Source organism: Phocoena phocoena, chromosome X (genome assembly GCF_963924675.1).
Source record: "Phocoena phocoena chromosome X, mPhoPho1.1, whole genome shotgun sequence".
Classification (NCBI taxonomy): domain Eukaryota; kingdom Metazoa; phylum Chordata; class Mammalia; order Artiodactyla; family Phocoenidae; genus Phocoena; species Phocoena phocoena.
The window spans coordinates 46630208-46655297 of record NC_089240.1 but is presented as its reverse complement, the minus strand read 5'-3'; the positions used below and the strand labels follow the sequence as shown (position 1 = coordinate 46655297).

General features: G+C 37.5%; 1 protein-coding gene and 1 non-coding gene across 2 annotated transcripts in view; one reads left to right on the top strand and one right to left on the bottom strand.

The window, feature by feature from the left end:
• Positions 1–25090, top strand: part of FAM120C (family with sequence similarity 120 member C) — a 134164-nt gene that overhangs the window by 103918 nt on the left and 5156 nt on the right. The window contains exons 11-13 of the mRNA XM_065900771.1: positions 19657–19771; positions 22645–22854; positions 24057–24258. Coding sequence (XP_065756843.1) covers positions 19657–19771; positions 22645–22854; positions 24057–24258 — 527 coding nt within the window. The remainder of the gene's footprint in view (positions 1–19656; positions 19772–22644; positions 22855–24056; positions 24259–25090) is intronic.
• On the bottom strand, positions 22492–22598 carry LOC136143178 (U6 spliceosomal RNA). The gene has a single exon (XR_010657873.1). It is a non-coding gene; the product is annotated as a U6 spliceosomal RNA (small nuclear RNA).

The window sequence follows — 25090 nt, the reverse complement described above, 5'->3', positions numbered from 1 at the left end:
ACTGGCACAAAAACAGAAACATAGATCAATGGAACCAGATAGAAAGCCCAGAGATGAACCCACGCACCTATGGTCAACTAATCTATGACAAAGGAGGCAAAGATATACAATGGAGAAAAGGCAGTCTCTTCAATAAGTGGTGCTGGGAAAACTGGACAGCTACATGTAAAAGAATGAAATTAGAACACTCCCTAACGCCATACACAAAAATAAACTCAAAATGGATTCAAGACCTAAAGTAAGACTGGACACTATAAAACTCTTAGAAGAAAACATAGGAAGAACACTCTTTGACATAAATCACAGCAAGATCATTTTTGTTTTTACAGCAAAATCTTTTTTGATCCACCTCCTAGAGTAATGGAAATAAAAACAAAAATAAACGAATGGGACCTAATGAAACTTCAAAGCTTTTGCACATCAAAGGAAACCATAAACAAGACCAAAAGACAACCCTCAGAATGGGAGAAAATATTTGCAAATGAATCAACGGACAAAGTATTAATCTCCAAAATATATAAACAGCTCATGGAGCTCAATATTAAAGAAACAAACAACCCAATACAAAAATGGGCAGAAGACCTAAATAGACATTTCTCCAAAGAAGACATACAGATGGCCAAGAAGAACATGAAAAGCTGCTCAACATCACTAATTATTAGAGAAATGCAAATCAAAACTACAGTGAGGTATCACCTCACACCAGTTAGAATGGGCATCATCAGAAGATCTACAAATAACAAATGCTGGAGAGTGTTTGGAGAATAGGGAACCCTCTTGCACTGTTTGTGGGAATGTAAATTGATACAGCCACTATGGAGAACAGCATGGAGGTTCCTTAAAACGCTAAAAATAGAATTACCATGTGACCCAGCAATCCCACTACTGGGTATATACCCAGAGAAAACGATAATTCAAAAAGACACATGCACCCCAATGTTCATTGCAGCACTATTTACAATAGCTAGGTCATGGAAACAACCTAAATGCCCATTGATAGACAAATGGATAAAGAAGATATGGTACATATATGGAATGGAATATTACTCAGCCATGAAAAGAAACGAAATTGAGTCATTTGTTGAGACGTGGATGGATCTAGAGACCGTCATACAGAGTGAAGTAAGTCAGAAAGTGAAAAACAAATATCATATATTAACGCATATATGTGGAACCTAGACTAATGTTACAGATGAACCGTTTTGCAGGGCAGAAGTTGAGACAGATGTAGAGAACAAACATATGGAAATCAAGGGGGGAAAACTACGGTGGGGTGGGGATGATGGTGTGCTGAGTTGGGCGATTGGGATTGCCATGTATACACTCGTGTTTAAAATTGATAAATAAGAACCTGCAGTATAAAAAAACAAGCAAAACAACTAATACTAAACTTTCTTTGGGTTATTTGTATGGAAATATGTTAATATAAATGTTTCAGACATTACATGAAATTTCTAAAAATCTTATATGTTCTGGTATAATGTTATAAGTCATAATTCTAGTTATTACTTTAAAATGTATATCTCAGAAATAACTAAATTTCCTTGTCAATTGCATTATTATGAACTTTCCAAAAAAAATAAAGAAGACAGTAAGGAAGGAATAAAGTAACAACACGTGAGCATGTAAACAGGAAAATGCCAGATTCAAATCTACAATGTCAATAATAACATTAAACTTTAGTGGATTAAAATCCAATCAAAAGGCAGAGATTGCCAGATATATGAAAATAAAATCTAAGTGTATGCTATCTGCAAGAGGCACACTTTAAAAATTTTTTTAAACGTCCATCTCCTTTAAACAACATAAACCATTTATCTCTAAATATATGTACTTTATTTTTTCTATTTTTTTATTGAAATATAGTTGATTTACAATGTTTCAGGTGTATAGCAAAGTGATTCAGTTATATGTATTATATATGTATGTATGTATATTCAGTTTTATATATTTTTTTCTTTTTCAGATTATTTTCTATTAAGGAGACACACTTAGATCAAAGATATAAATAGGTTGAAAGTAAAAGGATGGAAAAAGACATATGTACAAACAACAACCATAAGATTGCTGGAGTGACTATACTAATAATCATTAATAACCAGACAAAATAAACATTAAGACAACAAAATGTTACTAGAGACAAGAGAGACATTTTATAATGATAAAAGCATCAATTCATCAGGGAGCTGTAGCAATTATAAATATATGTACTTAACAAAAGGGCCCAAAAACACGTGAAGTGAAAACTGACAGAAATGGAAGGAGAAAGAGACAATTCAACAATAAAAATTAGAGACTTCAATACCCCATTTTCAAAAATGGATACAACAACTATGCAGAAGATGAACAAGGAAATAAAAGATATGATCTTATATGTATAAAACCCTAAAGACCCCAGGAAAACTGTCAGAACTAATAACTGAATTTAATGAAGTAGCCCAGCGGTCCCCACCCTTTTTGGCACCAGGGACTGGTTTCGTGGAAAACAATTTTTCCACATACCGGTGGTGGGGGGGTGAAAGTTCAGGCGGTAATGCAAGCGAAGGGGAGCCACAGATGAAGCTTTGCTCACTTGCCCATCACTCACCTCCTGCTGTGCAGCCTAATTCCTAACAGGCCACCGACCGGGACCCCTGAAGTAGCAGGATACAAAGTCAGCACACAAAAATCAGTTGCTTTACTATACAGAAACAATAGACAATTATAAAAGCAATTCCATTAAAAAAGCATCAAAAAGAATAAATTAATTAGGAATTAACTTCACCAAGGAGGTAAAAGACTTGTACAGTGAAAACTACAAAGTGTTGCTAAAGAAATTAAAGACATAAATAAATGGAAACACATCACATCCTCATGGATTGGAAGACTTCATATAGTTAAAATGCCGCCCAAATTGATCTACAGATTTAATGCAGTCCTTATCAAAATCCCAATGATTTTTTTGGCAAAAATAGAAAAACTCATTCCAGAATTCATATGGAATCTCAAAGGGCCCCACGTAGCCAAAACAATCTTGAAAAAAGTAAAACAAAACAGGAAGACTCACACTTCTGATTTCAAAACTTACTACAAAGCTACAATAATTAAAACAGTGTGGTATTGACAAAAAGACATATGTAGACCAATGGAACAGAATAGAGAGCTCAGAAGTAAATCTTCACATTTATTGTCAAATGATTTTTGACAGGGATGCCAAGACCACTTAATGGGGACAGGACAGTCTTTTCAGCAAATGGTGCTGGGAAAACTGGATATCCATATGCAAAAGAGTGAAGTTGGACTCTCACCTAACACCAAAATACAAGATTTAACTCAAAATGGATCAAGGAACTAAACATAAGACTTAAAACAATAAAATTCTTAGAAGAAAACATAGGACAGAAGCTTCACAATATTGGATTTGGCAATGATTTCCTGGATATGCCACCAAAAGCACAGGTAACCAAAGAACAAATAGACAAATTGGACTTCATGAAAATTTTTTAAAATTGTGCATCAAAGAAACTATCCACAGAGTAAAAAGGCAACTCACAGAATGGGAGAAAGTATCTGCAAATCATTTATCTGATAAGGGATTAATATCCAGAATATATAGAAAACTTCTAAAATTGAACAAGAAAAAAAACCAAACAATTCAAAAGGGGGCAAAGGACTTGAATAGACATTTCTCCAGAGAAGACATAGGAATGACAAATAAGCATATGAAAAGATGCTCAACATCACTAATCATTAGGGAAATGCAAATCAAAACTGCAATGAGATACTACTTCATATCCACTAGGATGGTAAAGGTCAAAAAATAGAAAATAACAAATGTTGTCAAAGATGTGGAGAAATTGGAACGCTTGTGCACTGTTGGTATGAATATAAAATGGACAGCTACTGTGGAAAATAGTATGGTGGTTCCTCAAAAAATTAAAAATAGAATTGCCATATGATCCAGCAATTCCACTTCCAGCTATATAGCCAAAAGAATTGAAGGCAGGGTCTCGAAGAAATATGTGTATATTCATGTTCATAGTAGCATTATTCACAGTAGCTAAAATGTGGAAGCAACACAAGTGTCCATCAAATGATGAATGTGGTATATACATACAATGGAGTATTATTCAGCCTTTAAAAGGAAGGAAATTCTACAATACGCTACAACATGGATGAATCTTGAGGACATTATGTTAAGTGAAATAAGCCAGTCACGAAAAGACAAATACTGTATGATTCCACTTATATGAGCTACAGAATTGGGGTGGGGAAGAATGGGTAGGTATTGCTTAATAGGTATAGAGTTTCAGTTTAACAAGATGAAAAGAGTTACGGGGATGGATGGTGGTGATGGATGCACAATGTGACTGTATTTAATACCACTGAACTGTACACTTACAAATGGTTAAGATGGTAAATTTTATGTTATGTGTATTTTACCACAATTTTTTTAGAGTATGACAAAACAGACAATTAAAACCAATAAATGAGGGCTTCCCTGGTGGGAAGAATCCACCTGCCAATGCAGGGGACACAGGTTCGATCCCTGGTCTGGGAAGATCCCACATGCCCCAGAGCAACTAAGCCCGTGCTCCACAGCTACTGAGCTTGCATTCTAGAGCCCATGAGCCACAACTACTGAGCCCGTGCACCACAACTACTGAAGCCCATGCACCTAGAGCTTGTGCTCTGCAACAAGAGAAGCCACCACAATGAGAAGCATGTGCACCGCAACAAAGAGTAGCACCCGCTCTCCACAAGTAGAGAAAGCCCACGTGCAGCAATGAAGACCCAATGCAGCCAAAAATAAATAAATTAAATAAATAAATTTTAAAAAAATAAACGAGTTCAACAAAGTCACAGGATATAAGATCACATACAAGTATCAATTGTAATTGATACACTAGTAATCAATATTCCAAAATAAAATCAAGAGAACAACTTTTATAATAACCTCCAAAAGAATGAAATACTTGGTATAAATTTGAGAAAAGAAGTTCAAGACTTGTAAATTGAAAACTACAGTTAAAGAAGATTTAAATAAATGTAAAAACATCCCTTGTTCATGTATAAGAAGACATAAGGTTGTTAAGATGGCAGTAGTCCCCAAGTTTGATCTACATATTTAACATAATCCAAAATCCCAGATGGCTTCTTTGCAGAAGTTAACAAGCTGACACTAAAATTAATGTGTAAATGCAATGGGCTCAGAGTAGCCAAAACAATCTTGAAAAAAAGAACAAAGTTGTAGATTCACACTTCCCAATTTTAACATTTACTACAAAAGCTACAGTAATTGAGATAGTGGCATATGGATAGGCATTTAAATGAATGGAGTACAGTTGAGTTCCCAGAAATAAACCCTTCCATTTATGGTCAATTGATTTTTGGCAAGGGTACCAAGATAATTTAATGGGGAAAAATAGTTGTTTCAGCAAATAGTTTTGTGATAACAATATTCATATGCAAAAGAATGAAGTTGGACCTCTACCTCACATCATACACAAAAATTAACTCAAAATGTATCATAGGTGTAAATGTAAGAGCCCAAATTATAAAACCTTTAGAAGACAACATGTGTAAATCTTCATGATCTCAGGTTAAACAATGGTTTCTTAGATATGATACTAAAAGCATAAGTAGCAAAAAGAAATTATATAAATTGAACTAGATCAAAACTAAAAGCTTGTGTGCTGGAGACAATGCCATGAAGAAAGTGAGAACACAACTCACAGAATGGGAGAAAATATTTGCAAATCATATATCTGATAAGGGTATAGTATCCAGAATGTATAAAGAATTCTTACAACTCAATAATAAAGGAGAGATAATTTAATTTTTACAATGGACAAAACAATTCAGTTGACATTTCTCCAAAGAAGATATGCAAATGGCCAATAAGCATATGAAAAGATACTCAACATCACTAATCTTTAGGGAACTGCAAATCAAAAATACAATGAGATACCAGTTGACACACATTAGGGTGGCTATAATCAAAAGGACAGACAACAGGTGTTGGTGAGGATGTGGAGAAATTGGAACACTGCTGGTGAGAACATAAAATGAAGACATATTCACAAAGAAACATGTTCATGAATATTCATATAACATTACTTATAATATCCAAAAAGTGGAAACAACTCAAATGTCCATCAGCTGATGAATGGGTTAACAAAATGTGGTATATTTGTACAATAGAATATTATTCAACTATAAAGAGTAATTAACTATGATTTATGCTATAACATGGATGAACCCTTAAAAACATTAGGCTAAGTGAAATACAGCAGTCACAAAATGACATATATTATATAGTGCTAGTTATATGAAATGTTCAGAATAGGTAAATCTGTAGATGTGTGGTTGCCAGGGACCTGGGGGAGGGGCAAATGTAGAGTGATTGCTAATGGATATGAGGTTTCTTTTTGGGTGATTTAAATGTTGTGGAATTATTTAGTGGTGATGGTTACACAGCCCTGTGAATATACTAAAAACCAGTGACTTATACACTTTTAATACATGAATTGTATACTATAATAATTTTATCTCAATAAAGCTGTAAAGTAGAAAGGAAAGTGAAATAGATCCCCAGATAACCAAAGATTAAGAGAATGTATTGCTACCAATTTGCCATACAAGAAGTATTAAAAGATGTCCTTCAGATTGAAAGGAAATGACACCAAATGAATGAATAATAACCATCTGTAAAGGTAATTACATAGATATATATATAAAAAGTGGTATAAATATATTTTTTCTCATTTATTCACTTAACTGATTTAGAAGACAACTGCGTAAATCAATAATTATAAAATTTTGTGTTGGTTTTAGAATAATGGTATAATATACATGAAAATAATAACGCAATGGAGGGAGGAAAGAAGTGAACTCTTTGGAGCAATGTTTCTACCTCTTACTGGAATTACTTAGTACTAATTTGATGTGGTTTGTCAGTTAAGATGTATTTCGAGGTTTTTTAAATATAAATTTATTTATTTTTGGCTGCATTGGGTCTTCGTTGTTGTGTGCGGGCTTTCTCGAGTTGCGGCAAGCAGGGGCTACTCTTTGTTGCGGTGCCAGGCTCAGTAGTTGTGGCGCACGGGCATTGTCACTCCGTGGCATGTGGGATCTTCCCGGACCAGGGATCGAACCCGTGTCTCCTGCATTGGCAGGCAGATTCTTAACCATGAGCCACTAGGGAAGCCCAGTTAAGGTGTATTTTGTAATCTACATAGCAACCATTATGAAAATAATTAAAAATATATAAAAAACCAACAAAAATAATTAAAATGCTACACTGGAGAGTATCTATTTAATGCAGTAGAAGGCAGTAAAAGAAGAACAAACAAAAAAGTTGTGAAACCTATAAATCTAAACATATCAACAACTACATCAGATGTAAATGGACTGAACATTCCAGTCAAAAGGCAGAGATTGTGAGATTGGATACAAAGCATGGACTATCTACAGGAGATATACTTTAAATTCAAAGACACAAATAGGTTGAAAGACAAAGAATAGAAAAAATATACCATGCAAACAATAACCATATGAGAATTATAATAGCTATACTAATAACAGACAAAATAGACTTTAAGACAAGTAATGTTACTGTAGACAAATAAGATTTTGTAGTGATAAAAGGGTCCATTCATCAGGAAGATATAATAATTATCAATATAAACATGTATTCCTAACAACAGTGTCCCTAAATACATGAAGCAAAAACTGGTAGAATTTAAGAATGAAATAGACACTTCAACAATGATAGCTGAAAGCTTCAATACCCTACTCTCAATAATGGCTGGAACAACTAGACAGAAAGTCAGCAAAAATACGGAAGACTTGTGCAACCAACTTGACCTGATCTGATAAAAATGATGAATTTAGATCCTTCACACTATACACAAAAATTACTCAAAATGGATCATAGACCAAAATGGGATAGTTAAAACTATCAAACTTACAGGAGAAAATTTTCATGATTTTGGGTTAGGTGAAGATTTCTTAGATACAACCGCCAAAGCAAAAGTCACCTAAAAAAAATAGATTTCATCCAAATACGAAACTTTTACGCTTCAAAAGCCACCATTAAAAAACTGAAAAGACAAACCACAGACTGGAGAAAATATTTACAAATCATATATCTGATAAAGGATTCATATCAGCATATAAAGAACTCTTAAAATGTATAAGAAAATAACTCAATCTAAAAATGACTAAAAGGGACTTCCCTGGTGGCGCAGTGGTTAAGAATCCGCCTGCCAATGCAGGGGACACGGGTTCAATCCATGGTCTGGGAAGCTCCCACATGCTGCTGATCAACTAAGCCCACGCACCACAATTACTGAGCCTGCACTCTAGAGCCCACAAGCCACAACTACTGAGCCTGTGTGCCACAGCTACTGAAGCCCACGTGCCCAGAGCCCGTGCTCTACAACAAGAGAAGCCACCGCAATGAGAAGCCCGTGCACTGCAATGAAGAGTAGCCCCCACTCGCCACAGCTAAAGAAAGCCCACGCAGCAACAAAGACCCAACACAGCCATAAATAAATAAATAAACAAATAAATAAAAGAAATAATAATTAAAATGAGTAAAAGATGTGAATAGACATTTCACCAGAGAAGACATAAGTTTGGAATATAAGCACATGAAAAAATTCTCAACTTCAGTAATCATTGGGAAAATGCAAATTTAAACCACAATGAAACACCACTTCACTCAGCTGGAATAATTATAATAAAAAAGACAGACAATGACAAATGTAGGCCTGCTGCAGAGAATTGGGATTCCCTCATACATTGCTGGTGGGAATTTAAAGTGGAGATTAGTTTGGCATTTTCTTAGAAGGTTAAACATAAATTATCATATGACTCATTTATTTCACTCCTAGGTATCTACCCAAGAGCATTGAAAAGATAGGTCCACACTAAGACTTGCACATGAATGTTCAAAGAAACAGTATTCATAATAGTCAAAAAGTAGAAATAACTCAAATATCTATTAACTGGTAGATGGATAAACGTGTGATATGTCCATCAATAAAATATTACTCAGCAGTAAAATCAAACTACTGGTGCATGTCAGAGCATGAATCAACCTCAAAATCATTAAGCTTCGTGACGATGAAAGAAATCAAAGGAAGTTCATACACTTACCACTGAAAAACTCAGTTCTCAAATTGATCTGTAGGTTTATTACAAAACCTGTGGGCTTAATGCAAGGATTTAATGGATGTAGACAAACTTATTCTAAAATTTATATAGAAAGGCATAGGCCCTTACAATAGCTAAAACAATCTTGCAAAAGAAGAAAGAAGTATAGGAATCACTCTACCCAATATTGAGGCTTAATATTGTAGCTAAAGTAGTCAAGACAATGGAGGTATTTGCTAACGGATAAACACATGGTCAATGGAACAAAATTAAGAACCTAGAAATAGAGCAACACAAATATGCTCAACTGATTTTTTACAAAAGTGCAAAAACAATTCAGTGGAGAAAGGATAGCCTTTTCAACAAATGGTGTTGGAACAATTGGACATCCATAGGCCAACAAACAACACTTCGACCTAAACCTCAAACATTATACAAAAATTAACTCAACCTTGTTTAAGGAAGGCATCCTAGGAACTTGCTTAAAAAACTGGGAATTTTTGAAGAAAGCACTAACCATTCTGTCTCTAGACTGCTATTCTAATCTACAGATCCTAGACTTGAGTTGCCACATTTCCTGCCTCCAGCCAGCCCTACTCGCTTCAGACTGGCCTCCACAATCTTAATTGGCAAGAGCCAATTCCTCAGTACCTATTCTGTTGCTCCTGTTTGTCCTGAATTCAGTGGTTTTTGTGTCCTGACAGACTCCTTGGTTTGTCTCGAGGCTGAAGTCAAGGGGAGATTCTCTCAGCAACCAAGGACCTCTCTGTTCAGTCCTGAATGGGTTTCTCCTCCAGTTGCAGGGCTTGTCCCTCTACTTGTGCTACTAAATGTATAAAAGTATATAGTTATACCATCCCCTAGATTCTCTAACTGTTGAATATATTGTGCAGTGTTAAATACATTGCACCCTTAAAGCTGTCTGTCCATTTAAAAACTCTGAACAAAGGGCCACCATATACTTGAGCTCAGTGTTTGGTGAAGTTTAAATGTAAATAAAATAAAAATACTAGCATATCTCCCCCCAAAATCAACTCAAAATGGATCATAGACTTAAATGTAAATATAAAACTATACAGATTTTAGAAAAATGGAAATATTTTCAGGTTCTAGAGCTAGGCAAAGTGTTCTTAGACTTGTTGCCAAAAGCATGATCCATAAAAGGAAAAATTTATAAATTGGACCTCATCAGAATTAAAAACGTTTGCCGGTTGAATGCCCATGTAAGGAGGATGAAAAGACAAGCTACAAAGTGGGAGAAAATATTTGCAAACCACATATTTGAGAAAAGCCTAGTGTCTAGAATATATAAAGAGCTCTCAAAACTCATCAAGAAAAAACCAGACAAACAAATAATTTAATTAGAAAATGGCAAAATACATGACATTTCACTGAAGAGGGTATACGATGACCAAAAAACACATGAAAAGATGTTCAATATTATTAGCCATTAGGGAAATGCAAGTTAAAACCACAATGAGATATCATTACACACCTCTCAGAATGGCTCATGTAAGAAATAATGATAATACCACATGATGGGGAAAACACAAACTGGATCATTCATACATTGGTGTTGGAAATGTAGAATGGTACAGTCACTTTGAAAAACAATTTGGCAGTTTCTTTAAAAACCACTGTACGACTCAGCAATTGCACTGTTGGGCATTTACCCCAGAGAAGTGAACATTTACGTCCCCACAGAAACCTGTACACTAAGGTCACTAATGTTTATAGCACCTTTATTCTTTCATTTATTTATTTATTCTTTTATTTATTTATTCATTCATTCATTCTTTTATTATTCTTTTATTTATTCATTCATTCATTTATTTATGGCTGCATTGGGTCTTCATTGCTGCTCGTGGGCTTTCTCTAGTTGCAGAGAGCGGAGGCTACTCTTCGTTGTGGTGCAACGGCTTCTCATTGTGGTGGCTTCTCTTGTTGCAGAGCACGGGCTCTAGGTGCACGGGCTTCAGTAGTTGTGGCACGCAGGCTCAGTGGTTGTGGCTCGAGGGCTCTAGAGCGCAGGCTCAGTAGTTGTGGCACATGGGCTTAGTTGCTCAGCGGCATGTGGGATCTTCCCGGACCAAGGTTCGAACCCGTGTCCCCTGCATTGGCAGGCGGATTCTTAACCACTGCACCACTAGGGAAGTCCCAGGACCTTTATTCGTAATACCCCAAAGTTGGAAACAACTCAGATTTCTCTCAGTGGATGAATTATTCAACTATTGTACACACATATGATGGAATTCTACTCAGCAATGAAAAGCAACAAACATTTTTTTTTTGTCTACACCAAGCGGCTTGCAGGGTCTTAGTTCCCAGACCAGGTATTGAACCCGGGCCCTCAGCAGTGAAAGCGTGGAGTCCTAACCACTGGACCACCAGGGAATTCCCAAAAAGCAACAAACTTTTAATAACACACAACAACTTACATGAATCTTAAGGGAATTGTCTTAGGTAAAAAAGCCAATCCCCAAAGATTACCTGCTGTGTGATTCCATTTATATAACATTGCTGAAATGACAAAATTAGGGAAATGAAGAACAGATTAGTGATTGCCAGGGGTTAAATACATCAGTGGGGGAAGAAGAGAGGTGTGGTTATAAAAGGTAATATGAGGGATCCTTGTGGTGGTAGAACTGTTCTATATCTTCTTTTTTTAACATCTTTATTGGAGTACAATTGCTTTACAATGGTGTGTTAAGTTTCTGCTGTATAACAAAGTGAATCAGCCATACATAAACATATATCTCCATATCTCCTCCCTCTTGTGTCTCCCTCCCACCCTCCCTATCCCACCCCTCTAGGTGGTCACAAAGCACCGAGCTGATCTCCCGGTGCTATGGCTCCTTCCCACTAGCTATCTATTTTACATTTGGTAGTGTATATATGCCCATGCAACTCTCTCACTTCGTCCCAGCTTGCCCTTCCCCCCTCCCCGTGTCCTCAGGTCCATTCTCTACATCTGCGTCTTATACCTGTCCTGCCCCTAGGTTCTTCAGAACCATTTTTTTTTTTGGATTCCATATATATGTGTTAGCATACGGTATTTGTTTTTCTCTTTCTGACTTACTTCACTCTGTATGACAGCACCATATATATATATATATTTTTTAACATCTTTATTGAAGTATAATTGCTTTACAATGGTGTGTTAGTTTCTGCTTTATAACAAAGTAAATCAGCTATACATATACATATATCCCCATATCTCCTCCCTCTTGAGTCTCCCTCCCACCCTCCCTATCCCACCCTGCGGCTGCTTCCCACTAGCTATCTATTTTACATTTAGTACCATATATCTTTAAGCCCTTTAAAAATTAATTTTATCAGAGAAGATATACGTGGAACACCTACTGTGTATAAGGTACTGTTAGATTACAAGGTTAAAATAAAACTCGGTTAATACCCTCAAGTTCCCCCAAACTGTCCAACAAACATCTACTAAGCACCCATAGGTGCTGGGGAAACAGATATGAGAAAGACCTAGTCTCTGTCTTCGGGGAGTTCCCAGTAGAGCAGAGGAGACAGACTCATGAACAGACAACTTCAGTACAATGTGGTAAGTGCACGGAACAGTAGAGGTGAGTGTAGAGAGCTCTGGGAGTACGTAGGAGTTATTAACCTATCCAGGCTACACAGGGAAGGGATAGGAGTAGTGTTGGGAGCTTATAAAGCAATAAGAAGGTAAGAAAAGAACCATCTGGCATAGATACATATATAACAATGCCCCCAAACAGCCTTCTTACTTAATACTTGAGGAGCAAACTAAGGAGTAGAGTCTGTAGAAAACAATGAGTAAACAATGGGGTGACGAATTCTTTCCTCCTTCGTCTCCATATGTTGTGGTTAACCCACCACATATGCTCCCTAGAGGTTCCAATCCACATCTACAGTCTGAAACCTAAGCATCTCCATGCATAATGGGGCCTCAAGAAATGTCATGGAACACTGACTCTCATTGACAGAACAATATCCTCCTAAGTCGCTTCATGATCTGCTATAGCATATCCTCTGGGGGTTTCAGGAGATTGGACCTCTAATCACTGGTTGGGGCATGTGTATCAGCTTTTTCAGAAAAGAGTATTTGGCTGAAGAGCCTCACATATCCTATCATAAAAGTTACAATTCTCTATCCTATGTTGCTGTCTTAACATACCTTAAACTAAAACTGTATTCATAAAGGGTTTATATACATTTTTAAAACAACAAAATATTCTTTAAATATAAGGCAATCTTTTAGTTTTTTTCACATGCTGTTTTCATCAACCTTATCAGTTCCCTGAACCTGCTGGTTGTGCTGTGGAGAGAGGGTATATAAAGCCTGTAGAATCTAATCCTTGTCTTTCTGTGTCTGACTTATTACACTTAGAATGGTAATCTATAGGTCCATCCATGTTGCTGCAAATGGCATTATTTCATTCTTTTTTATGAGAAAGACAAATGTCATATGATATCGCTTATATGTGGAATCTAAAAAAATGATACAAAGGAACTTATTTATAAAACAGAAACAGACTCAAGACAGAAAACAAACTTATGGTTACCAAAGGGGAAAGGTGGGGAGGGATAAATTAGGAGTATGGGATTAACAGATACACACTACTATATATAAAATAGATAAACAACAAAGACCTACTGTATAGTACAGGGAACTATATTTAGTATCTTGTAATAACCTATAATGGAAAAGAATCTGAAAAAGAAGTGTATATACAGATATATATATATATATATCTGAATTGCCTTGCTGTACACCTGAAACTAATACAACATTGTAAATCAACTATACTTCAATAAAAATAAAAGTTAAAAAAAGAATCTAATCCTTGAACCAGACTTCAGGGTTAGATGTTGAGTCTCAGTGACAAAGCCTTACTTCTCACCACTTTCTTGTGTAGAGATATTTGCTGCCCAAGGCTGTTGCCTCCTAAAACTTAGCCTAATTAGAGCCTGATTGGATTTGGCCACTAGAAAGCCTGCTGCACTTTTGATGCACGGTTTCCTGTGCTCCAGAGAGCTCTGCTGTTCAGAGGCTCATAAAGCACACTCCTGGACAGCTTCTCAGGCCCGGGTTTCTGCTCCTTGGCTGGCTCTGTGCTTTATTACCTCCTGAGGTACTTACCCACTTGCCTGTTCTCAAGTTACTTCCCCAGGCCCACAGTTTGACAGTGCTTTCCTAGGGGACACAGCCAGCCTCCCTGTTGCTCCAAACCAGCTGGAGGACTTGCAAAAGCCAGAAGCAACCACTTACATGGGCCTGGCCTTGAAAATGGAATGCCTCACCTTTCTCACACCAATTAGTGAAGGATGGGATCTGTATTAAAGGGAAGAATGCTAAGCGAATCTTTCCAGAAAATGAACGGAAAAGACAAGCAAGAAGGGGTGGGCATGTTCTTCAAATGGTAGGGCTCCTTGTTCTGTTGGGAATCATCCCAGAGCTGGAAATGCCAGAGCTGTGGGAGAGGGTGAGCAAATGAGCTAATGATCAAGCATTTTGACCTGGGTTCAAGTGGATATGGCAGAACTACCTTAGACCATGTTCCAACTTCACTCTTTTCCTTAAATTTTATTTTATGCTCCTTTCCAAAAAAGTTGCTTTCTAGTTTTTGTTTGTTTGCTTGTTTATTCATTTGCAAAAGGGAGTTGGCAAACCCAAAACATGGTTGGATGTCAAAGGAGTTGGTTAGAACATTTGAGTCCTATACAAACACCATAATCTAAGGTCTTGGCCCAAGCTACAAACAATTTTCAAGAAACAACAAGTACACAGTGATTAAGTTGAAGCTAACATAAAAGGATTTCCAAAGTTGAGACCCTATGGATCCCACAGGGGAGAGGAATAAGAAGCACTTCATTGAGAGTTCCCTACTCAATATAGCTCTCATTAAGTGCTCACCAATTTAAATGTAATTCCACCAATAACCACTCTGTGAGGAAGGTGTTGTTATTCTCCCTATTGAACAGATAAGAAGGCAAGTTTCAGAGAGGTGAAGTGACTTTCCTGAGTTCAAACCGTTACTAAATGGCAGACCCAGGATTTGAACTCATGCCTAACACACAGTAGAGTCTCAGCTCATGCATATTGTTTATGGAATGAATAAATGAATGAACAGTCTTTTTGAGTAGAACTGTTCTGTATCTTGATTGGGTCAGTATCAATACCTGGTTGTGATGTTGTACTATAGTTTTGTAAGATATTACCATTAGGAGAACTGGGTAAATTGTTCAAGGGATCCCTCATTTTTATTCCTTACAACTGCATGTGAATCTACAATAATATCAAAATTAAAAGTTTAATTAAAATAAAAACTATGCTAAGGAAAGAAGCCAGACACAAAAGGCCACATATTATATTATTCCATTGATATGAAATGTCCAGAAAGGCAAATCTATAGAGATAGAAAGTTGTTAGAGATAGTAAAGTTGATAGAAAGTGATTGCCCAGGGGTGGGAATGGGGAGTGACTGCGCATGGGCCTGAGGGATCTTTTGGGGGCAATGCAAATGTTCTAAAACTCAACTGTGGTGATAGTTGCCCAACTCTGTAAGTTTACTAAAAATCATTAAATTCTACACTTACAGTGGATGAATTGTATGGTGTGTAAACTATGCCTCAATAAAGCATTTTTAGGTAAGTTTCTGTATATGTAAAATTACTGCAAAATAAAAGATTTATTTTGAAAAAATGAAGTAGTGTTAAAGAACAAAACAAAGACTTGAGACCCTCCCCAGAAAAAAGGAAAGACGTAAAAAGATCAATAACTATGACTATATCTATATGCCAAAATACATAAAATTAAATGACAAACTGGGAAAATATTTGCTACAGTTATAACAGACAGTGTGTCAGTATTCTCAATATATAAAAGCTTTTTAAATACTAGCATCCCCAAACAAAAATGGGTAAATGACACTCTCTTCGGATTCATTTGTTTACAAGAAAGAAAAGCCACTCTAGCTATCTTGTTGTAAAGATATAACAGGTAGTCTCATAGTCATCTAAGGACCAGAAAAGTGGTGTACACAGGGAATAGTACTGGAAAGGCAGGAACAGAGACTGCCCACTCTCTCACGGACCTGTGTAGCTCTTCTTTCTGCTTGACTGTTTCATCATCCTCTGAATCCTTAGCTCAAATTCTCAAGACTCTGGCAAGCCATGGATTGATTTGACTTGGATCAGCTGTCTACTGTGTGTCCAAATAGCTGTCACTATTATAAAGATAAGGCTTTAGATTATCTGAGACAGAGCAATAGACAGAACAAGCAAATTCACTGACATGTCTATGATAGACATAGACCAGCCATAGAAGTAAATACGTGTTTGGGAAAAATATGCAACCTCATCATTAGCAATCAAAGAGACAGAAATTTAAATAGCAAGAGACATTTTTTGCCCATAAAAACATCAAAGATTAATGATAATTCATGCTGACATACTACTGGGAGATAGGACAAATGGGTCTGGAAAACAATTTTTTTAATTAATTAATTTGTTTTTATTTTTGGCTGTGTTGGGTCTTCATTGCTGTGCGTGGACTTTCTCTAGTTCCGGCGAGCGGGGGCTACTCTTCGTTGTGGTGCACGGGCTTCTCATTGCAGTGGCTTCTCTTGTTGCAGAGCACGGGCTCTAGGTGCGCAGGCTTCAGTAGTTGTGGCACGCGGGCTCTAGAGTGCAGGCTCAGTAGTTGTGGCGCCCGGGCTTAGGTGTTCCGTGGCATGTGGGATCTTCCTGGGCCAGGGCTCGAACCCGTGTCCCCTGCATTGGCAGGCGGATTCTTAACCACTGTGCCACTAGGGAAGCCCTGGAAAACAGTTTTGCAATATGTATTGAGGACCTTTAAAATGGACATAACCTTTGACATAATAATTCCACTTCTAGAAATCTATCTTAAGGGAATGAATAATCAGAGATACGGCGAGATTTATATATGTGAGTATCTTTGTAGTATTTTTTATAATAAAAGAAAAACAATGAACAGTATGTGTCCAATATTATAGGATATTTAAGTAAATTGATAAACATACGAGGAACATACAGTCATTTAAAATCATATTTTTGAAAAGTATTTAATGAATGAAAGGTTCTTATAGTATTATGTTGAGTGAAAAAAGCAAGATATAATATTCTATGTATAGTGTGAAAGAGAGAGAAAATATTGAGATTTGAGATGCTAGGAAGAAAGAAGCCAAAATCGTGAACTTAACAGTGGTTATATCTAAATGGTAAGATTACAAATTATTTCCGTTTTTACTTTTCATTTTCTTCATACATTTTTTGGCTTTTTAAATGTTTTCTGAATGAGAATGAACTTGAACTTTTGTAATCAGAATAAAATCATAAATGTTGCTTAAAATTCAAAGACATGGAGGAAAGACATGGAGTAAAAGTAGAGACCACTAAATATTAAAGCATATTTAAAATTTAAGTCAGTATGGTACTGGCATGAGAAATAAAACACAGAATAAATAGGGTAGAAACAGATTCTTGTATGTGTGAGAATTTAATATAAGATATGGGAGGCTTCACCAAATAGTAAAAGAAGGATTATACCATGATTGAATTAGTTACAAATAGTAACCAAGAGTTCTGCTATGCCATATGCTAAGTGCTTTTACATTCATTTTCTCCTTTACTTATTACAACCTTTGAGATTTAGATAGTATTATCCCCATTTCAGAGATGAGTGAACTCAAGTCCCTAGAGCTTTAGGCATTTGCCCAGAGTCACATATAAAAGTAGTGGAACCTATGTTGGAACCAAGTATGTCAGATTCCAAGTCTCTATTCTGTTCTACCACATTCTATGTATATAAAGTTCCTGGCAAGGTATCTAGAATACAAGAGGCATGTAGTAAGTGTTATTCCTATGAGTAACTTATACTTTTCTGCATATATTATAATGTAATATTTAATGCTTTATATAGTATATACAATAATGTAAATACTAGTAATAGTAATATGATTAATATATCATCTTAATAACTCTTGTCTTTGTCCCCTGGCCTTCTCTGTGCCCTCAGCCAGTGCCTTTGTTCAGACCTCTTTGGCCACAGGTTGCTTCAGTTGCCTCCTAACTGGTATCCATACCTCTTGTCCCTTACCCTCTGAGCCAGTCAATATCAAACCAATCTCCTGCTGACAATCCTTAACTGTCTTCGTATATTTTCAGGGTGAAGGTCCAAATTTCTTAATATTGTTTCTGAGACCCTTCACGATCTGGCCTACTTTCTTTTTTTTTCCAGTTTTATTGAAAAATAGTTGACATACATCACTGTATAATTTTAAGGTCTACAGCATGATGGTTTGATTTACATACATTGTGAAATGATTACCACAATAGCTTTAGTTAACATCCATCATCTCATATAGATACAATAAAAATAAAAGAGAAAAAATTTCTCCTTATGATGAGAACTCTTAGGTTCTACTCTCTTAATAACTTTCCTATATACCGTGCATCAGTGTTAGCTACAGTCACCATGTTGTACTTTACATCCCTAGTACTTACTTATCTTTTAACTGGAAGTTTGTACCTTTTGACCACCTTCTTCTAATTCCTCCTCCCCCACCTCCCCCATCCCCTGTCTCTGATAACCACAAATATAATCTCCTTTTCAATGAGTTTGGTGGGGTTTTTTAAATTTATTATTGTATTCCACATAAAAGTGAGATTGTACAATATTTTTCTGTCTCTGACTTATGTCGCTTAGCATAATGCCTTCAGGGTCTATCCATGTTGTTGTAAGTGGTAGGATTTCCTCATTTTTGTATGGCTGAATAATATTCCATGGTATATATAAACACCACAACTTCTTTAGCCATTTGTTCATTGATGGATGCCTAGGTTGTTTCCATGTCTTGGCTATATAATACCACAGTGAACGTGGGGGTGCAGGTATCTTTTCAAGTGCATGTTTTTGTTTCCTTCGGATATAGCATTACAGGAGGTAGAATTGCTGGATGATGTAGTCGTTCTAGTTTTAATTTTTTGAGGAACCTCCATACTGTTTTCCATAGTTTGGCCTACTTTCTAATCTCACCTCCTGTCACTGCAAACCTGCTTAGCTCCAGCACTATGGGCCCTGGTATATCATACTGAACTCCACACCTCCATGCCTTTACACATGCTGTCCCCTCAGTCTAGAGCATCCTTTCTCCACCAGTTGTCTCACTGATTTCTATAGCCCTTTGTAACAGCTCCTATTGACTTTTTCTTCAGGATGCCTTCCTTACTCTTCCAGTAGTAGCCCTCTTCTGTGCTCCTGTAGCACCCTGTGCATTCTTCTATCTTGGTACTTAGCACACTGTCCTGTCTTTGTTGACATACGTGCCTGTCTCCTCTACTACCTAGGTGGTAAGTAACCAAAGGCAGAGATTCTTTTATGTTATTTCATTGGAATTATCAGAACCTAGCTAGGGTCTGGCCCATGGCCAGACCCTAGCTTAATAAGTGTTTGTGAAATGAATAAATGAGCTTTTGTCACCTAATGATGCTTTTATCTTCTAGATATATGGTTCAGTGGCCTGGTGGCCGAATCCTGCATCGCCATGAGCTAGACACCTTCCTTGCACAGGCAGTATCTACTCAGCTTTATGAACCAGATCAGCTTCAAGAACTCAAGGTGATTTGATCGATCCTCATTTAAATTCTTTCTTTTATGAGCTCATAGCTTTATTTTAGGTCTTTTTTTCCTGGAGCTGGGGAGAAGAGTAAGTTCTGCAGGTAAATGTTTGATTTACTTTAGCCAAATATTTATGTCTATTAATAAAGCCAACACTGTTCACGTAGTGATAGGTGAGAATGGGTAGAAAAAAATGGATATTGTGTAAGGCAAATAAGTTGTGGCCCGTAGGCCACAGTAAGGTTTCCAACTCTTACAAAAGATGCTACAGGGGACTTATCCTGGTGTTCCCTGTTTGTCTCTGAGTAAATGTCCACCCTCCCTTTTTTATTGAAGTATAGTTGATTTACAATATTGTGTTAGTTTCAAGTATAAGCACAGTGATTCAGTACTTTTGCAGATTATATTCCATTGTAGGTTATTATAAGATAATGGGTATAATTCCCTGTGCTACCCTCCCTTTTTAAATAATACTTATTGGGTGTTAGAGGAAAGTCTAGAAAAGCATAAGGAAGAAAGTAAATCCACCATATAACTGAAGGCAGTAGAATATAGTAGGTTGGAGGGCAGGCTCTGAAGCCAGGCTGGCTTGACTTTGAATCTTAGCTTCATTACCTTCTAGCTATGTGTCCTTGGGCAGGTTGCTTAACCCCTGTAGCTTCAGTTTCCTTACTTGTAGGGTTATGAAGATATTAAATAAAATAATCCATGCAAAACACTTAGAACAGTGTCTAGCACATTTTAAGTACACAGTACTCAATAAATATTAGGTACTAATGCAGGACATTCCTCTTCTGACTTCAGTAGCCATGGTCCTTTCAGGCCCTAGTATAAACTAGAAGATAAAGTCTAGTAAGTCTTACAAAATCTTGATTTCAGTAGGGTCAACTAAGGAAAAGATGAAAACAGTCTTAGACAGACAGTGTGGGTTCCTTTTTACAGTAAATGTGATACTGCTTGGTGCTAGAGCAGGTACTGACAACTCCACACCACACCTAGGAAGGGACCTGCAAGTACTTCCCCTTTTCCTGGTAAAGCCATCTAACAGGCCAACTTGAGATAGCCACTGTGAACATTTTGATGTTTTTTTCGAGACTTTTGTCATGTATTTTCTACATAGTTGAAATATTATTTATGTAATTATATACTGTATTTTTAAACTTAATATAGCACATATTTTCTATGTCTTAAAATTTTCTGCTAAATATTTTATCATATGGATGTATCATTTAATTATTCTAATGTTGGCCATTTGGTTTCCAGTTTTCACCTATTATATGTAATTATTAACATCTTTTTTAAAAATTTTTTTAGGCTGCATTGGGTCTTCATTGCTGCGCGCGGGCTTTCTCTAGGTGCGGCGAGCGGGGGCTACTCTTCGTTTCGGTGCGCGTGCTTCTCATTGCGGTGCACGTGTTCCTCATTGCAGTGGCTTCTCTCGTTGTGGAGCTTGGGCTCTAGGCACGCAGGCTTCGGGAGTTGTGGCACATGGGCTCAGTAGTTGTGGCTCGCGGGCTCTAGAGCGCAGGCTCAGTAGTTGTGGCACATGGGCTTAGTTGCTCTGTGGCATGTGGGAGCCTCCTGAACTCGGGTTTGAACCCATGTCCCCTGCATTGGCAGGCGGATTCTTAACCACTGTGCAACCAAGGAAGTCCTGTAATTAATATCTTTATGCATAGAGCTTTATTCACATCTCTACTTCCTTAGAATAGATTCCTAAAAGTAGAATTTCTGAGTCAACAAATGTGAACATTTTTAAGGTTCTTGATATATATTGCTTAATTGTAATATACATTACTCATTAGTTTTATTTGAGTGTGCCCATTTATTTCACCGTATCCTCATCAGCATTGGGTGTTCTTTTGGTCTTTAGTTTTGTTTTAATTTTTTTCTAATTTGACAGGCAGAAAAAATGGTTTCTCAAGTGGGTGTCTTTTTAAGGTTTTAAAGCTGATTTTTTTTTTTTTTTTGTAATGAGTATCATCCAAACCATCTCAGGGAAACAAATGGATGGAGGCTGCTTATGCACTCAAATGTCTGTATTGAAAGGCAACATGTTCTAATTTAACTGGAATAATCAGCAAAACAGGAATAAGCAAATGTAACCAATAACAGTAATTTCTTTTTTTTAACACCTTTATTGGAGTATAATTGCTTTACAATGGTGTGTTAGTTTCTGCTTTATAACAAAGTGAATCAGTTATACATATACATATGTTCCCATGTCTCTTCCCTCTTGCATCTCCCTCCCTCCCACCCTCACTATCCCACCCCTCTAGGTGGTCACAAAGCACCGAGCTGATCTCCCTGTGCTATGTGGCTGCTTCCCACTAGCTATCTATTTTACGTTTGGTAGTGTATATATGTCCATGCCACTCTCTCACTTTGTCACAGCTTACCCTTCCCCCTCCCCATATCCTCAAGTCCATTCTCTAGTAGGTCTGTGTCTTTATTCCCGTCTTGCCCCTAGGTTCTTCATGACCATTTTTTTTTCTTAGATTCCATATATATGTGTTAGCATACGGTATTTGTCTTTCTCTTTCTGACTTACTTCACTCTGTATGACACACTCTAGGTCCGTACACCTCACTACAAATAACTCAATTTTGTTCCTTTTTATGGCTGAGTAATATTCCATTGTATATATGTGCCACATCTTCTTTATCCATTCATCTGTTGGTGGACACTTAGGTTGTTTCCATGTCCTGGTTATTGTAAATAAAAATATGGAATGCTTCACGAATTTGGGTGTCATCCTTGTGCAGGGGCCATGCTAATCTTCTCTGTATCGTTCCAATTTTAGTATATGTGCTGCCAAAGCAAGCACTAACAGTAATTTCTTAATGGTAGTTTTTCCTCTGTGGTGGTTTCAGATTGAGAAACTGGATGCTCGAGGGATCCAGCTAGCTGCCCTCTTCATGAGTGGGGTCGACACAGCTCTGTTTGCTAATGATGCCTGTGGCCAGCCAGTCCCTTGGGAACACTGCTGCCCCTGGATTTACTTCGATGGCAAGCTGTTCCAGAGCAAGCTAATTAAAGCAGGCCGGGAGCGAGTATCCCTGGTTGAGCTCTGCGATGGCCAGGTACCACATGTTGGGCAGCTGCTAAGACCGTCTCTGATCTTCTGTGGGGATGAATGACAGAAAGCGGAAAATGAGCCGAGACATTGGGGAAGGAGGTAGCAGAAGTGGGAGAATGTGTCTGACCTTAACCTAACTTGGTCAAGGATGATCCCAAAGGCCCAGAGTCTGATATGTACATGTTACAAAATCATGTTGGGAAGCGTTTTTTTTTTTTTAAATGAGCTTCAAGTTTTCATATTCCTTTTTTTGCTCCAAGTTATTTCTTCCCCATGGAATACTCAGATATACTCTATGCCTTTCCCCCAATTCTTAGAATTTCATTTCCCTTATTTATAAAAACTGTAAGTCACTTTTGAAAGTGATCATATTTTTTATAAAGGAACTATTTTGGAAATAGAAGAGGGTTGTAAAGTAGATGGCAGAGTAAAAGCAGGGGATATTTTTTGCAGTAAAACTTTCGAAAAGATGAGAGAAGTCAAGGGAAAGGAGCCCTTACTTACTTCTTTGTCCATTTGTGGGGTATAAGCTGAGAGACTAGAGCAGGGGGTCAGCAAACTATTAAAAATTTTTTAATTTGAATTTTTATTCCAATAAAGCTTTTTGGAACATAGCCACATTCATTCATTTACATATTGTCCATGACTGCTTTCACACTACAGTGGCAGAGTCAAGTAGTTGTGACAGAAAAAGTACGGCCTACAAAACCTATCTGGCCCTTTTCAGAACAAGTCTCCTGACCTCCGGACTAGAGGCATGGACTTATCCTGGACAGAGGTCATGGTCTCTGATCCTGGGTATGGGGGAGAAGGTTAAAAGGGTTTGTATATGTCAAGTTTTGTTCTCTCTTTTACCTTATTCTGTTACCTCCCCCTTAAAAAAATAACCTAGCCTATTGCTGGCTGTGTAATAGACAATTAATAAATACTTCTTGTTATATTTGTCTTCCTTGACCTAGTCAAGGTGCCTCACAAGCCCTCAGTCAGAACTAGTATGATGGTAGTTTGGTGTCATGCAGAGTGGGGGCTTTGGTGCCAGACAGGCTTCCCTGAGTATGTCACCTTGAGCCATTTAACTCCAGGCCTCGATTCTTTTAGTGCGAATAGATTGTGAGACTGTACCTAGACTGCCCAATACTGTGCCTGAAACATAGGAGAAGTTCAAGAAATGGCAGCTGTTATTATTATTCCATCCCTCATTTGAAGGCTGACCTGGCAACCAAAGTGGAGAAGATGAGACAGAGCATCCTTGAAGGAGTCAACATGAACTATCCACCGCCTTCTGCTCTACTTCCATCACCTACTTTTGTGCCTCCCATGGTGCCCTCTCTCTACCCAGTTTCGCTTTACCCCCGAGCCATGGGCCCAATGCCACCTCCCCCTCAAGGAAGGAGCCGGGGGTTTTCAGGTCAGTACCTAAGAATGAGGTGTTTGTCAAACTCAATCTATTTCATAGTAACCCATCCAGTAATTATTGCCAGTTACAGAATCAGCAGTTTCACATATATCTTTACCTTCTGTGCTATGATGTGGTTTGAAGAGGAGCTTACTGAGATGGAGGGGTGTAGCCTGTGGAGGAGAGCCCAGTGTCTTCCCAGACCACTCTCCATAGAGGTGATTGATCCCTAAGGATTTGACTCTCACCAAACCACTCATGAAGTAACTGATGCAGAAACCAAGAGTCACTTTATTACTTTTTTTGTCAATTTATTACTTTTGAGAACTGTAATTCATGTGAACTGGGTCTTCATGGTTGCTGGTTAGCTCACTCTCTCCCCATAGGCAGATGTGCACAGGAGCTTGCAGGAAGAGCAATGGTAGGTAAGTAAATGACCAGTGTCAGCAAACAGCCATAGCTTGATGTACCCATTTCCACTCTGAGGGTAGATCTAACACATTTCCAGAAGCATGGAGAGAAATAAGTCATAGTCTGTACCCTCCAGGGGATTGCAGTTTAGTGAAGAAAACAAATACATACACACTCACATGGATCCACACACACATGTATGTACACACACGTATGTATACATTATGGTGATATCTGAGCTGTGGCTTAATGACGAACAGACGTTCTTGCTTAGGTAGGTCAGATACTGACCCTGATAATTCAAACAACCTGTCCCCTGGCGAAACAGGGTATTTTAATGGGGACATTTTAACATGAAATACCAAGTTTCTGTGATCGGTTGAGAGTGCTATGGTTGAACTGTTTGTTGTGTATTGCTCGTCACTTTAAAAAT